General features: G+C 39.5%; 1 protein-coding gene across 4 annotated transcripts in view; it reads left to right on the plus strand.

Annotated features, from left to right (window-relative positions):
• Positions 1-16,432, plus strand: part of tenm4 (teneurin transmembrane protein 4) — a 138,128-nt gene that overhangs the window by 58,680 nt on the left and 63,016 nt on the right. For 2 of the 4 annotated variants that reach the window (XM_065960321.1, XM_065960322.1), the window contains exons 4-8: positions 2,304-2,553; positions 5,226-5,300; positions 6,565-6,800; positions 13,122-13,286; positions 15,133-15,347. In XM_065960321.1, coding sequence (XP_065816393.1) covers positions 2,304-2,553; positions 5,226-5,300; positions 6,565-6,800; positions 13,122-13,286; positions 15,133-15,347 — 941 coding nt within the window. The remainder of the gene's footprint in view (positions 1-2,303; positions 2,554-5,225; positions 5,301-6,564; positions 6,801-13,121; positions 13,287-15,132; positions 15,348-16,432) is intronic. The other 2 variants (XM_065960323.1, XM_065960324.1) reach the window with 1 other exon arrangement.

Consider the following 16,432-nt stretch of genomic DNA (forward strand, 5'->3'; position numbering starts at 1 on the left):
GTTTATCTATTTGTCTTGATTGACTCATGTTGGTACGGCAGCGTCTTGTTCCTAAGCGTTTAAAAGAAATCTGGAATGACTTGCAGCTTTTTTGACTGGTGCGGCTGTTTCTTTAATGAAGGAGCTGATTATACAAAATAAGCCTTCTCTGTGTGTGTGTGTGTGTGTGTGTGTGTGTGTGTCTATATTCCCCTCTCTGTGTTGTAAATTGGCAATTTGGTGTTGTGGATATGTGTGAAATAAAGGAGGCTTGCTGTTAAAAAGAAAAGCAGCTCTTTCACTCTGAAGCCAGCCGTTCATTGATTGATGAATGGCTTAGCAGATGTGGAGATAAATGGATACAATGTGTATAGGACATCGGTCTTCTATCATTTGAAGCACCCAGTGTATCAAAAGTGCAAATATAGCAGGACCACTGGGTGCTGTTGGTTGTTCTTCATGTGATGTAAACTGAGAGCAGAGCTAGTGAAAGGCCTTATTGAAGGAAAGAAACCTTTAGCTGCTTAAATAAACAGAAATACATGTGAATACTGTGTTTTAATAATGTATAAGAATAATGTATAACCATTAGGGCTGTCAAATGATCAATTATTAAGTAAGTTGATTGTGATTAATTGCATTTTCTATCACATGTTTGAACTATTCAGTTTCTTCCCTACACAATTTTTTTTGCTTTGATTTTTTTATTTTGTACTGTCTTTAGCTTCCAGTACTCTACTTCTTGTAGAGTTTATTTTTTTATTTTTTTTAAAGATATCTGAACTTAGCATTCGAAAAAGGAAGTTGCTACAGATCAAAAAGTTACCGTAGTAAATAAAAAAAAGCTAAAGGCAACGCTGAGGAAGTGAAATGTTTGCTGTCATATAGTGTGTATTACTTTGACTGGTCTTCTGAGCTTGTCTTCTTTTTCTTAGTGAAGTGAGCCATTTAAAGTGGCAGCAGTGTTACTTCCTCTCACTGTGCGGCTGCAGGAAGATGCTGTGATGGCTCTGACAGACCTGATAACCATATATCACAAATATATAATCATTTTACATTTAAAGAACTAAAACTGGTCAAAAATATTTAGGACAAAAAGAATAGTCATGGATTTATCTTTTTTTTTTGTGATCAATTTTTTATTTAGAAATGTACAAAAAAATTACATCTTATATTACTGTTTTTCTCCTTTATTATTATATTATTCCTGGTTAAAACAAACATGTTATGATTTATTTTTGATTGAGTTGAATTTATTACTATAAATATAACTAATGAAATTAATATTTTTGTATGGCATAGACAAATCTCTCTCCAACAATTGTCTATAACACAGACAACTGTTTTAGAAACTATTTATGAATGATTTAAGAAGCTTATTTAATGCCTATAGGTTTATATGAATAATTCATAAGGAAGCTGGAAATGTATCTATTATCGATTTATAGAGACGGGCTGGGATTTAATATTAAGTATGTATTTTTATACAGATATGTAAACACAATCAATGGTTGACATTTTGTTACTTTCTATACTTTCCATTGTTTGTGAATATTACTTTGTTGTCTGTCCCTCTGCTGCTCTGTTTGATCACTTCTCTTTTTTACACACGTTTGATTGAAATTAAACATTTAAATCAAACCATCGAGGCTGAACAGAGGAGATTGATAGTAAACCAGATGTCACGTGTTGATTTCTATTTTCTAATCTTACATTTGTGTCTGCTCAACTGTTGCACTGACAATAGACCAACAGGGTATTTGTCATAGAGCAACACATGCTCAGATATTCCTCACTGGCTAAATGAATGTTAAAAAGAAATCCTAAAGAATGGGTCAGTTTTAAGAAGAGCCCAGCCCGGTGTTTACACAGGAGCCAGTGTCTGCTCTGAATCAACAGTCCCATGTCTCTGTGGGAGGGAGAGAGCACACTTGGATGGAGACCGATCAGGAGAAATAATGAGCAGAAGAGGGACTTTTTAAGAGTGATTCACTTAAGGGCTTTGGGGCTCTTCAGTGAAATTAGTCTTTAGTTCAGGCGTTAATTTATGGGCTGCTTGTGAAACTATGACTAATCGTTCACCAATCACAGTGTTGAGGCTCAGGGAGTTACAATAAAACATAAGGCTCCTCTTACCCTGCTAGTATAAGGCAAAAATAAAAGGAACACAGACACACCATCCCAAAACTTGTGAATCCCAGTGTCTTTGATGGTGCATCCAAAGATTCAAAGTGTCTGAAAAACAAACATTCAATGAAAAGAATTGTTTTTTTTTTCTTTTATAGTCTCGTAACATGTTTTATTTCTTCTCTCCTGTGCTTCAGACGTGGCTTTTCAAAACCACTCTCGGCTGCGGACGCCTCCTCTGCCTCTCTCCCACTCCCACTCGCCCAATCATCAGCACCATGCAGCCTCCATTAACTCTTTGAATCGGGGCAACTACACACCGAGGAGCAACCCAAGTCCCGCGCCCACAGACAGCTCTGCTCCCCCAGAGGGTCCGGCCAGTGGTCAAGACTCTGGTAGCGCACAGGACAACTGGCTGCTAAACAGTAACATCCCCCTGGAAACAAGGTACTGTCACTTTTCTCAGACAATATAGAGAATGATGATAAGACTGGGCTTGAGCTGCTGCCATTGAGCACAGGTTTTCATGCTGTCTGCTCCATATTAAATTACTGCAGTGCTAACAAGAAGCAGAGCAATAAAAAGGCAGCTATCCTGCTAGAGGCAAAGGCCGTTATTTGTAATGAACATGATTTTGTGGCAAACAACAGAAAAGTCCTGGTTTGGTTCTTTGTTTTATGTCAGCAATCCCAACTGTGGGAACAATTGAGTTAAACAGCAGAGTAATTACAATCACGTTGGCTATGTAAGAGTTTCTGCAAAATGATATTCAGTCTCATCTGAGCAGGCTTCATAGCTCCTCCACTTCAGGCCCCAGGTTTTATTAATTCCATATTAATCAGTATTCAGTTCTCCTGCACATTTCTCAATAGGAGGCGCTCGTGTGAAGTAGATCTGTCAAGTGTTATTGCAACAAAGGGAATATCTGTGGTGGTATTTCTTTGGCTGGTATCAACTCAAGGCAATATAAAAATCAAGAATAGCAAGGCAAATTATCTTAACATTATACTCTCTTAGCTGTAGAAAAACACCACAAACAAAGGAAGGCCTTCACACTGTGACCAGGTCACCTGCTGAGCCAACATTCACTTTCACAAATTGTGAAATATAAAATGCTGTTTTTCTTTATTGACATGATTTATTATTAGAGTCCATTTAAAGCCTTCCTCTAAAAAAAAACCCAGACCTTGTCTGTAGTTGAAATGGTACGTTTGCAATAAATAAAAGTGCTGTTTACAACAGAATAGCGTCTAGCTAATTTAGCATGGCGAAACAACCATCCATGAGCAGAGTTACTGTCTCTTCCTCCAATTTTTGTGCAACGGTTCAGTCAACAGGAAAATGAGCATCAATTTCAGCTGGTAGAAGGACGGTTAGCGCTATAATGAATGATTACACGTCATCCTGCTCCAAAGTTAATCCTGCACAGGTATTCCCTGTGGAGCAGAAACAGATGGTGAGGAGACTGGATCTGCAACAGGCAAGAATGATGCCCACACCATATAAGTAGTCTTAATGATCTATTCCCTTGAAGAAAGCTCAACACCTTACATTCCATTAATGCAATTTAAACTATTAATAATATCCAGACAGGCTTAGAAATATTAGTCACATTCACTCTGTTAATAGTGTAACAATGGCCTTGTCTCATCATTTCTGTGAAATGTAATGGCCCCGATCAATTCCACACTGGTAGGTCTTATCCTGCTCTGCCACTGGAGAGATGCCAGCCGTTGGTTGCCCGTTTAAAGCCTCACCATTTTCTTTAGAGTTTCTGCCAAGCATCTCTCTCTTCATTAAAAGTTGCATTCTTCTCCAAAACAAAAGCGTCAGAGACCATGAACTGACTTCACTACTCGCCTCGCAGATGCAGCACGAAAAAAAAAAAAACAAGGCTTTTCTCTTGTAACACCGGACGTGTTCAGCCTGCCCATTGCATGCAGACAGCTCAGTTTTCCATGGCTTTTCTGCAGTATTTACTCACAGAACGGAGCTGGTGTAGGGGAGAGTGCATTCTGGGTAAAATGAGACATGAACTCTATAAACTTGTGAAACTGTTATTGTCTGTTTTTGGAGAGTTAAATGGATCACCTCTGTATTTAAGGATACCATCCAGCTTGAAGACTATCAAACTTCTATGACTAATTAATTTTGTATATAGGAATGAAATTAAGATATGAAAAAGTATTTTGTCTGAATATAGTACAGAAGCCTGTTGCTGCCACTCTGGAATATGAAAATAAAGATCAGTATCACATTATGTACTTTTTTTGTTAAATAATAAAATGACAATTTATATTGTTTTATCATAAAATGTATTAAGTTATAAGGTGATGAGTTGGTGTCCATCAGGTGGGTCTGGCACTGGAAAAGGGGGAGCACAGAGACTTTTTGTCTCCCCACTTTTAGATGCCAGGGTAATAAAGTGACAATAACGTCTAAAATAGACATTCAGACATACAGATATGTATTATTCTCCTCCCAGTTAGAAGAAGCACGTGCACTCCAGAGTGCAGCCTTTGTGCGGTGCCCATAAGACCAGTTGGGCTGTGAAGACAGAGTGCAGGGATCGTTTCATTATCTTAAATTCTCTCGATGTGCCACAAGCGGTTCTGACGAGAAAACCCACTGTCACCATGTCACCGCTGTGAATCCCCTCCCCTAATTGATTGCACTACCTGCAGCGATTTCACAGCAGCAGAAACGAGTGGGAGTCTTAGTTTGCGTTATTACGTAAGAAGCTCACGGAGCAGTCACCTTCCTGATGAATCTGGAGCTCCATCCAGTCTAAACATATTTAATTAAGAAGTTTATTTCTGTTTCCACTGGAGCGTTTTCTCTTTCCTGTCAGGTTCATATCTACAGTTGTTTTTTTTCTGCTCAACCGTGCCCAGATATTTGCTGCTGTGGCAGTAGCAGTAATGCCACAGCACTTGACACGACAATAAACGTATCGTGTTTAACATGATAAGTTTATTGTTACCACATTATAACGTAATCCTGATCCCTATTTTCATATTCCAGAGTGGGAGCAATACCCTGGTGTAATAAAGTGTTAGAAACCTTAAGGTTCTGATGTGTAAGTGATGCATTGTTTTCTTCCAACCACAACCTTAAAGGAGCCAGAATACTCTAATGTTTATCAGAGAGGAGCAAGACGCTTGCAGAGAAGGGCAGGGCTCGTACAAAACAAGGTATGGCAGTGCCCAAAGGAGGGGAACAAGAGAGAAAGATGTTATTTGTCTCACACTTTTGTAGAAGTAGTTCCATCAGGACCTTGGTTTCTTTGTACCACACTGTCCGTCTTGATCTTCATTTGTTACTTGTTGTTGTTGATGTTGCTTGGTGATCACTTTCTGTATTGGCATTTCTGTGTTTATTGCACGCACATCTCATACCCGCTTCATATCCATCTTTCCACCTGTGTGTAGAAACTTAGCAAAGCAGTCATTCCTAGAGACTTTGCAGGACAACCTCATTGAGATGGACATTCTGGCATCAGCACGCCATGATGCTACGTACAGTGACGGGTATGTTGCACGTTTGCTATCTGGCTCACACTGCTGTCAGAGTCTGCTTTGCCATGAAAACAATAGCGATGCCTGCACTTTATTTCCATCAACATCCTCTGTTTTGAAATGCTGTCAATCATCGGTGTATGTCTCCTGCAGTGCTAGGTCCCCGCTGTATCTGTCCCTTGCCTGATTAATACGACTAACAGCTTGCATTAAGTCACATTGTTGGCTTGTATAACCTTCGATTAATGTTAAGCATGACCGCTTTATGAACAGTCGCCCATGCTGTCTCCAATTGCTCAAATAGGTATAGGATATGTCCGAGATTTGTCGTGGTATTTATAAATGAAATGTGGTCTCAGTGACTTTCCACATCATACATCGTAATGTGACATTCAATCATGTCCATGTCACTGTCGCTCAGGAGCTTCGTGTAAACTTGTCAGTTAAATAGCCTTGACAACAGTGCTGCTGCCACTGACTCTGATGGGCTTCTTATACGGCTCTCTGAAATGCAGCTCTACACATGTTTTCTGAGATAGCCAGCCATGTTCTCCAAGGGCGAATAAATCTGTGCAACTTCAATCTGCAGCCTCATATTTTGTGTCTCTCCTCTGGACAGTCTTGACACATAGTTACTGAGAATTACTCTTCACTACAGCAGCATGAATACGTAAACAAGAGCCAGCTGCGGTCACTAGTCCTGTAAATTAGATTTAATATTGATTCACAGTTTCGACTGAGCAACCCAGTATGCTTTAGTATTCTGACTAATCTAGCAGAAGCGTGACTATGGTAACAGTATTGAATGTGCTTGGAAACAGAATTAGCAGCGGAAGGGGCTGCACTTGGATGGTTACATACAGTATTATGATGACAGACACCCCTGAGAATTCAGTTGGCCATTATTGCTAACGGGAAAATGTGCTTTTTTCTTTTCCAGGCACTTCCTGTTCAAACCAGGGGGAACATCTCCGATGTATTGCACAACATCACCAGGATACCCTTTAACCTCCAGCACAGTGTACTCGCCTCCCCCACGCCCTCTGCCTCGAAACACCTTCTCTCGACCTGCCTTCAGCCTGAAGAAACCCTATAAACACTGCAACTGGAAATGTGCTGCTCTCAGTGCCATCCTCATCTCAGTAACACTGCTGTTCCTGTTGGCCTACTTCATCGGTGAGTCACCTACAGTGCTTCCACACACCAGGGTGGGTGCCTATACCTATCCACCCCCAGCACCACCCCCCCACTTAACTGCAGACACAGGATGAGTCCATGCTCTATTGTGTTCCCTCTATTACACCTTAATAGTGTTGAATCTGCACTCTGTGCCATATATGAGCGTCGCTATATAGGAGCTCATAGATTGACTCCTCGCCCACACACCTGGTCCGAAATAACATTATCACTCATTGATTGGGATGACTGAGTCTGCACTGACGAGTAATCCAGCGTCTTGCTCTTGTATAGGTCAGTAAGGAAATGAATTAAAAAGACATCAGCCAAGAGAGGACTGCAGAATTTGAATATTCGCTGTTTAAAAATTCTCTGACCAGCTGGATAAGGACAACCAGCCGTATTATCTGAGATATGCTTTTAAGTCTGTTATGCTCCTTTTGACTTTTGCTGTTCCTCAAGAGAATGATGTTCATATCTAATAATACAATCTCTTATTTATCCGTGTGATCTTTATGCAAGAGTGTTTACGCATTCCACTCGTAAATGATCAGAAGAAGTAGTACACAAAGACACAACAATGAAAAAGCACTAGAAAAGAAAGTTAAAAGTACATGTAAGTGGACTCTTCAAGCAATTGCTGTGATGATGATTTTCCATATTTCTTAGATCACAAATAAACCTATGCCGCCAGCTCTGTGTTCGTGCTTGGATATGATGGTTTTCTTTGTGTTCTCTTGCTCTGCCAATAATGAAAAAAAAACAACTCTTTATGGGTAGCTGAGATTCTTCAAACTTTCTGTACAAAGAGTACGCCCATGTATTGAAATCAAGTATTACATACTTTCTAACTTGCTACAGTTAGAATCACTGTTGTTGAATCAACCTTCAATTTCTTCACAGAATAGAAATGTATTGTTAAAGAATATTAATTTTTTTAACTTCTTTATAAAGATGGATTCAATAGAGTTCATAAGTTTGCAGCAGCTGAGAATAGCAGGAGTATCTGCCATGTTGGAGAGTTTTAGGATCGACAAAGATTGTGGGTAGGTAGTTGGTAGTAGTGGGTGATTCTGAGAATATGTGAGGTTGGTTTCTTTGAGTGGAAGAGGTAGTGGGGCATTAAGTGGTGAAGCAAAGGTTTTTAGGGTCTAGCTGTGGTGCGTGTACCTCATGTTGACTGAGTTAGAGCTTTGTACTCAGTTCAATTCAGAATAAGGAAAAGGAGAAGGGAGGAAGGATTTCAAAGAGTGGGGTTAGGAGGGAACAATGAAATGCTAAAAAGGTAAGTTTGAGGTCTGGATTCAAATATTGTAAATCGATCATTGTTGCATAGATTGGCTGAATGTTCCAATGATACAGTGATCGACATGAAAGATGAAGCTTTAACTTCTTTCTTTAAAATGACGACTACTCCACCTAAGCCATGTGTTCCAAATTCAAATCAAGAGATGATATGCACCTCTTTTTAATTTATTTTACCATTTATACAGATCCTAGTACCTGCTTATCATATAAATGGTTACATTGTTGAGTTGAATCTCGCATAGAGAGAAAAAAAGAAATGGTTTTCCAATAGAAGGCTGGTGAAATCATTGTAGTTCATATGCATGAAGTCAATGAAAGAACAGCCAGATCCTTCTTCATGGCCCTCATCAGTGAGATAAATGAATTCTTCATTGAGGACATTTGTTATAGATATGCATTATGCTGTAACAATCACCAAAGCTATCGTTTCTGCCTTTCCTTGAGGCCAAATTAACTGAAATCTGATTATTCATTTTGTGTCATCAGAGCCATTTAAATTGTTTCATTTAAAATTCAGAACAGGGCTGGATTAAAAAAGATTTTTCCGCTGGTTGCTGTTCACGGGAATGATCTACGTGTCCAGGAATTTTAAACTGATGACAGTGGGTGTGAGCAAGTCGTGGTTTGGCTCTAGAAGTAGAGTTACAGTATGTGTCTACGCTGGTTTATTGCTTGTGACTTAGCCAAAAGCCACAGAGCTCCATCAGCCTGATAGTTCTTAATCAGACAGGATAATTATACCCTGCAAAACTCTCACAATCTCCTGATGCCCCACAAGTAAACATGTCGGAGACCAAACCTCACCCGAAGATCCGAATTTCCAATCAAGAGTGAGGGCCATGTTTAATTAAAGGCTGATGAGAAAATACATTTAATTTCAAGTGCAATTAATTATTGAGGCCTGTAATTGGGAATCTGGTGAGATGTCTAATGAACCCAATTATGTTTCATGACAGATGTTTGGACTTACAGCATGGTTTCAATTTTTTTCACAGCTTTGTAAATTGGCACATTTTGAAGTGCAAAAAGGTCAGCGGTGTAAGATGGCACTGCTTTCTCCATGGTCGCTCGCTCATTAGCACATTTGTTATATGTTTCTACTTTTTAAGGTCGTCAGTATCCTGCTGTGTTCACTTCCATTCACCCTCAGTATGCAGCCCCGACAATGTTGACTGCATGATCATCCAATCTACAACACATTTTTTACCTTTTTGTCGTATTGCACTAAATAATTGCTTTGTTGGATTTGACTTTTTCATTATGTGATATTTGCTGTAGTTGTCTGTCGCTGTTTAATTGAGGGGGGAAAAAAACATAAAGCTCTTTGTCAGCTGAATTTGAAATATATGTTTTTTAATGGAAATTTTAATTGTCAGTGCACCAATATAATATTTCTTTGTAAAGATTGTATGGATGGGAAAGAAATGAACAATAGCTAATTTATTGTAACTGGCAGACATTGGTACAAAAATTAGTCTGTTGGCCACGTATTGCTGCCAAGCCTTTAACATCCCACTGCTTTGCTTATATTCATGCCATAATTTAGCTTTTGGTATTTTTCTATTCAATTTTTCCATTTTCAGTGATTCATTGTCTTGACTCAAGCAATTGTTTTGTTCATGCGCTTACTGGAGTTCAGTCGAAAACTCAGTGGCTTTATTCGTTTAATGCAAGGCAGAAGACATCCAGCAATCCCAACCCAGGTGTGTGCTGTTGTAATAATGCTCGGATGATTTTTGTCACTTTTGAATAATCAGTACACGATAATATAGACCTGGGTTTCTGTTTTTGGACATTGCACAACCTATTCATCCTTTCTGTAGTTGTTAAAAAACATGGTGATAGTGTTAGAAGACATACAGTATACATGTTTTTGTCAAACCCAAAAATCTTTGAACTGTGGCTTTTTCCAAACAAACAAAACCTATACAACTCTTAACTAAGTTTAGGCTACTACACTGAAAACATGCACATGAAATGAATAGCAAATTTCTATTAGTAATGCAATCACACACCTACATACCATTTTTTTTAGCTTTTCTTATAAGGTGGAAGCATCCATTTCTATTTCTATTTTAAATGTATCATTCCACTCTGAAGGAATACCAGAAGAAATAGTCCCTGATACATCAAGCTATCATCCACATTTTTATTTGATTGTGATGTGTTTGTGTTTTTGGAGAAATTGAGCACGGGAGTGGTGGTAAGTCTCATAGCTAGAATCTGGATAATCTTCTACAACTGTTTACAACTGATTTATTTGAAATTACAATTTACATAATTAAATTCCTACCAACATAGAAAGTGCACAAATTGATACTCCAGACTTCCAATTGCCAATTTCTAAGGAAAGGAAATTGATAAGCCCAAAAAAGATTTGATTTCTGAAAATGTCAGACATTATTTTTACTTTAGATTTCATGTGGTTTTGTATGAGAGAAATACAGCATTTCAGTGCTAGCATGATGTGGTTCTTAAGACATGTGTGGCTTTATTAGTTATTTGTTCCTCTTTATATCTGTAAACGTGTGAACATAATTCTCACAGATCATGGATCCAGACAAAAGGCTGCCAGTGAAGGATAGCTCTAAATGGAGTTAGGTGAGAAATTAGCAACCATGTTTAACACCCATCCAAGTCTTTATCCGTAGCATATGGTTAAAACATTTTACAGTCCAAGGCATATATAATACTGTATTATGTGTAGGCTTTAAAAAAAACATAATTTTTGGCTTTTTTTTAAGATGCGCAGAGCACTTTATGATTTTGGCAAGCAAATTGAGGGAAAGAGTTCTACTCATCATACATACGTGTCTCTTAAGTGTGCACTAGTTGGACAGAGCTCTTTAGATCACTGGATAAGAAGCTCAAGAATGCTGGCAGATGACCCCTAGCAATAAGCGCTGACTTTCACAGATTGGCTGAGAAGGCTTCACTACAGTACAGTACTACACTACCTCCATTCCCTAATTGGCACATGGGGTGACCCAACTTCCTGCCAAGAGATAAGCGAAAGGAGGGCACTACATGTGCTCAGGAAAAAGGGGCAATGCTACGAAGTGCAGTACTCTTGACAGGTCAGTGGCATTGCTGGAACGAAGGCACAGCTTGTCTCTGCCTGTAGCCATCTCATTAGAAGTACCTTGTTATTCCTACAACCTGTCTTCATTTTGCAACCAATTGCAGCAGCCTTGTGAGTGTCATTGCACAGTGTTTGCAAAGTTTGAAGAGCAAGCAAAACAAAATCAGGAGGCTTCTCTGGCTCAGTTCCAATGCTCTGCATACTAAAGATAGGCGAGAAGGCGTTCAAGCAAATCTTAAGGATGGGAATTCCCTCGATCATTTTCCATTAGATTCCCAAGGGATGGATGGATGAGGAACAGGGCTTACAAAGACATGATTACCAGGACACGTGGAATGACACCCTGCTTGGTGACTTTGCAGTGGTTCTGCCAGCGACAGACACAGCCTTTTTTTTTAAATTTATTTTGCAAGTCAATGTAGAGCCAGAAATCACAAGAAAATGTATTTCTGGAGCTTACAAAATGACAAATAAAGCCATCTGTCTCCTCACTGTGGTGCTACGCTGACACCATCACTTCCACACCGGACAGACACAGAGCAGATGCTCGTGATGCAGTTGAACTTTCATCATCTTGGAAGGGAATCTTTGTGTTCCATTTTCTCCTGATAACCACAATATTGCTACCTTTTCACCCAAACGTGTCTTTATATTTCAGAAAACATCCCATATTCTTTGAAGAAGGTGTGATCATCCAATTAAAAAAGAAAAAAACGTAATCATGAGAAACTTCTATAAGAGATCTAAATGCAGGAATAAAGCATCGTGTTGTTATATTTAATACATCAGTTTTGCTGTAATTCAAGAACTCACCGTCAAAGGACAGGGTCTCTGCATACACAGTCACCACCACACATGTATGGAGGCCCGTAAGTGATGATTGATTTATAGGTCTAGTATTTATGTGTATATTTTAATTTTCAGGAAAAAACTACGACCTCTAGTTTTAATAAATCAAATACAAATAGGAAACAACAATGCTTATGAACCAAAGAAATAAGCTGTAGATGTAAGCAAGCTCTTAATAACAAACCTTGAGTTATCATACTTATTATTATTCAGGCATATTTTGAGATGGTGTCAAACATGTAGACACTTAGATCAGAAAGTCCCTCTAACCAGTCCCTCTAAAACCAGTTTGTATGAGTTGTCTGAACTGTCACTGAAAGGCTTATTGGTGACATGATGTGATTCTTTCTCTTAAAAAGGATAGAAAATGAAAACCCATTTAAAGAAAATAACACGGACAGGACAGGAGAGGTCTTGCTACCAGCTTCAGTCTAAATCTGTCAGATAATTCCTCTCTTTATAATTGAATCATGTTCTTATTTACTTGAGGAGCTTAAGAGAACCAGCAAACCAATAAAATAGCTATATTGAGTTTCCAGGCCTTTTCTGCTGACTGTTGACTTCCAAGGTAGCTTTTGCCTCGCTAAGCTCGTCTTGTCCATTCTCTTATTGGTGATCTGTCATCGTCAGCCCCTCCTCCTCTGTCCTGCACTCAGCTGCCATTGTTCCAGAGGACATTTCTTTTGTCGACCTTGTAAAATATCAGCATACTTCATCCACTGTGTTCACATTGAAACACCCCTGGTGTCTCCCTGCTGGTGTGTTTTCCTTTTGTCCCCTAGTTTAGCAAGGGAACGGTGAGGTGATGGGGTCGTTGAAATGTTTAGGGCAGTGGGGATGGTCCAAGCCGATGTTGGTGGGGTGAGACAGATGTTGTCCCATGAGGTCAGGATAGCATTCATCTTCTGATCTTACTGCTCAGCACTTTAGAAACAAATGCCATTAAACCAAAACATATTGTTCATTATCTTTAGAATTGACTTCTCTAAAATGGCTTTCTTGAGGGTTCTAGAGGTTACTTTGTGTTAAATTAAGTTTACAATATCATTAATACTAAGGTTGTCTTGTGTTTGATTCCTCAGCCATGCACCTTTTCGGATTAAACTGGCACCTGCAGCCCATGCAGAGACAGATGTACCAGCTGTCAGAGGACAACACAAGTGGCCTACCCTTTCCTACTGATCTCAGCTTGCCACCACTAGGCAACACAGGCTTGGAAATACCTGACCGAAAGGGGAAAGATGACGGTAAGTGATTTTATACAGAAGCAAATGTTATTCAGATGGTTTTGCAGCCATCTTATTTTGTTGAAGTACACTTTTGCACCCACATCAGTGAAGAAAAAACGAAGAAAAAAAGTTTTTTAAATCCTAAAGTTTACAAATGTCATTTTAGAGTTTAAACAAGTTTGTTATTATTGTGCCATCCAGTCTCACATTGTGTTCACTGGTCTCCATGGCATGCAAAGAGATCTGAATGTAATCCTATGAAAGTTGTTGTAAGTGGGAAAGTGTTATTTGTTCCTGGAGGAAGAGAATGGGACAGCTTAAGGGACGGAGTATCCAGGGGCTGGAGGGGGATTAGCCACTCTGTCCTCTTCAGAACGGATGTGATCCTTTCATCTCCAAGTCTGTGCTGCCTTTCCTGGCAGCAACAGAAAGCATGTGCTCACCCTACGGTACCAACGGCTCGACTCGAGGAAAGTTTGCTTTCTTCCATTCGTGAACAAATGGGCCCAGATTGAACCATGTGATTTGCCAGTGGCAGACTACAATTGGTGGAAGATGGGGTCATTACCATATAGATGAATCCAGTAGTTGTCTGTTTCATTTACCCGACGGTGAAGTGTGTTTAGCTAGCAACGAGCATGACATTAGCTAAGCTTAGACACGCATGGAAACCGTTGCTGATAGGAAATCAATAGCTATAGCTGTCTAAATAAGTCTCATTCTGCAGTGCTGTCACCAGAAACAAAGATGAGCTATCTGATGTTTTATCAAGGTGATACAGATGGAACTCAGTGTACGTGTCTCTTTCTGAGACTTCTTCTTTCGAGAATGGTGTTGTAGTTTAATACCCTGGACAACAACCATTTATTTAACCATGAGGCCCATGATCACTGCTCTCGGCTTCTGATTTATTTAAACAGCCTGATATGAGAACACCATTAATGTGCCGCATGGATACAAACACACCCCAACATGGAAGCCTGTGCGTTGTAGCATTATGTGAGACCTCGATCTGGGAGACGGGGGAATCTGTCCTGTCTGATAAAACCTGTCGCCGCTGATGGACTTCTGAGAACACTGCCATCTGCCGTGCCACGTGTAACCAAAAGCCGTGTCTGCCACCAAGTCCTGGGGGTAGTTTGTATGGACGTCTGCTTTAGTAGACATCACTGCTGAAATTAGCTCGTCTACATGGGCAAACAGATGTTGCCATTTCCACAGAGTCCAATATAAGGTGTATTATGGAACATATGGACAAATGTTTGGCATTTATACATGAGCGGCTTCTTGAGTCAGAGATCCCTCTCTACTGTAAATACAATTTTCACTTTACTTTATTTGTATCTTATCACAGTATGGAATTAGTTATATGGTATCTTTTTTTTTTTCATCCTTTCCGCTCCATATGTTCAGCCATGTTTAATATTATCTCTGTGATGACAACTATATATGAAATGAAATATTTTGAGGCAGCAGTCTCGTAATGTGCATTGGATGTCAGTGCTTTGAAATAGTGAATGCAATCAGGTTATGAATATTATTTTATCATTTCATTTTCTCATTCTCTCAATTCAAATTGTCAGTGACTCAATAAACAAAACACAACAGGATATAGCTACATTTTGATGTACCCTCACATTTCTTATTTTGTTTTCCCTCCTCAACTGGAATTGGGACGGTAATGTGGCAGGGGTCATCCATAAAAAAAAATGTTTTCTTCTGCTGCTGACAGGGATGTGATTGAATATCTGTGATATGGTCAGACTATCAGGCTGCAGCAGAGTGACTCCCTCTGCCCTCCACCCTCCACATTCTGGATTAATGATGTGATCTCTCTGACCGATTCACTTTGTGCGCAATGCAGGCAAATTGGACAGCTTGTTCCCAGATGACAGCTATATAGATATGGGCGAGATTGACGTGGGGCGCAAGGTCGCGCAGCAGATTCCACCTGGTATCTTCTGGAGGTCCCAGGTCTTCATTGATCATCCCATGTACCTGAAGTTTAATGTGTCCCTGAGCAAAGATGCCTTAGTAGGAATCTATGGAAGGAGAGGTCTACCTCCGTCACACACACAGGTAGGAAATATTTCAATCTTACTGAAACCCATTCATTTCTTGCTTGGTTAATCTGTTGTTTGCTGCTGAGCTTATTAGCTGTATAAAAACAGAGTTGGAGACCAGCACAAATTGCAAATGCAAAGCTCTGTGTTACAGTTTAAAATCATGTCTGCAGAGTGTAAAGATTCTGCTTTTCTCTTTCCTCTTCCTCTTCCACAGGATAGAAATTGGAAAATTGTTGGGGAAAAAAAAAATCTATCTAACCATGTAGGAACGTGTCATGAATACAAACCAATTCATAAATCTCTTTATTGTATTATGAATCACTCTCTTTGTTGCACAATAGGATTTACAGCAAATTTCTTTCAGCTTCAATATCATCAATGAATCACACAAAGATACAAGGCTCAGGGGACGAGAGACGGGGAGATTTTTCTTTGCACTAATTTACCCATCTATGTGCAGCACAGTATCAGATGTAGCATGTTATTTATCATACCTGTCATACCTTTTGAACTTACTTAAATGTAAGTTCAGTTGAGCTTGTTGTTCATACTATGGATATAGTTAGCGTCAACGTCCATTGTGATTTATTTTTCCGTCAAAATATCATGTAGTGATGTTGATGGGTCTCTTTCCTCTATTTGTACTTCAAAAGAAATAATCTGGAGTGGAGTTTTCCTGCTGTGTCTGATTATACGTGGAGTGGTAGATGAGTCAAGATTCCATTCCTTATGTAGATGAAAAGGAAATACCGTCTCATTGGTATTCATTGAGTGTCTCTTGATATGAAGCAAATCGTTGCAGATGTTATTTGGTAAACACTGGCTTTAAAAACATTTCCTCCGCTTCCCTTTTTTCCACTTTAATAGTTTTAAACAAGGCTTTCATATAAGATATGTGATGGACTATGAAATTATCACAGCCCATCCAGCCACGATGTGCCAAAACTTACTCAGGCTCCTCTGGAATGATGAGTTATTCATGCAGACCAAATGATGCTCCACTATAAAGAGGGCTGAAAGCACTCAAGTCTCATGTGTCACTCTAATGGCGTGTCTGCGGTCCATCTATCAGTCTTTCTCACTTTCTGTGTGTCTGTC

This window comes from Labrus bergylta, chromosome 11 (genome assembly GCF_963930695.1).
Source record: "Labrus bergylta chromosome 11, fLabBer1.1, whole genome shotgun sequence".
Classification (NCBI taxonomy): domain Eukaryota; kingdom Metazoa; phylum Chordata; class Actinopteri; order Labriformes; family Labridae; genus Labrus; species Labrus bergylta.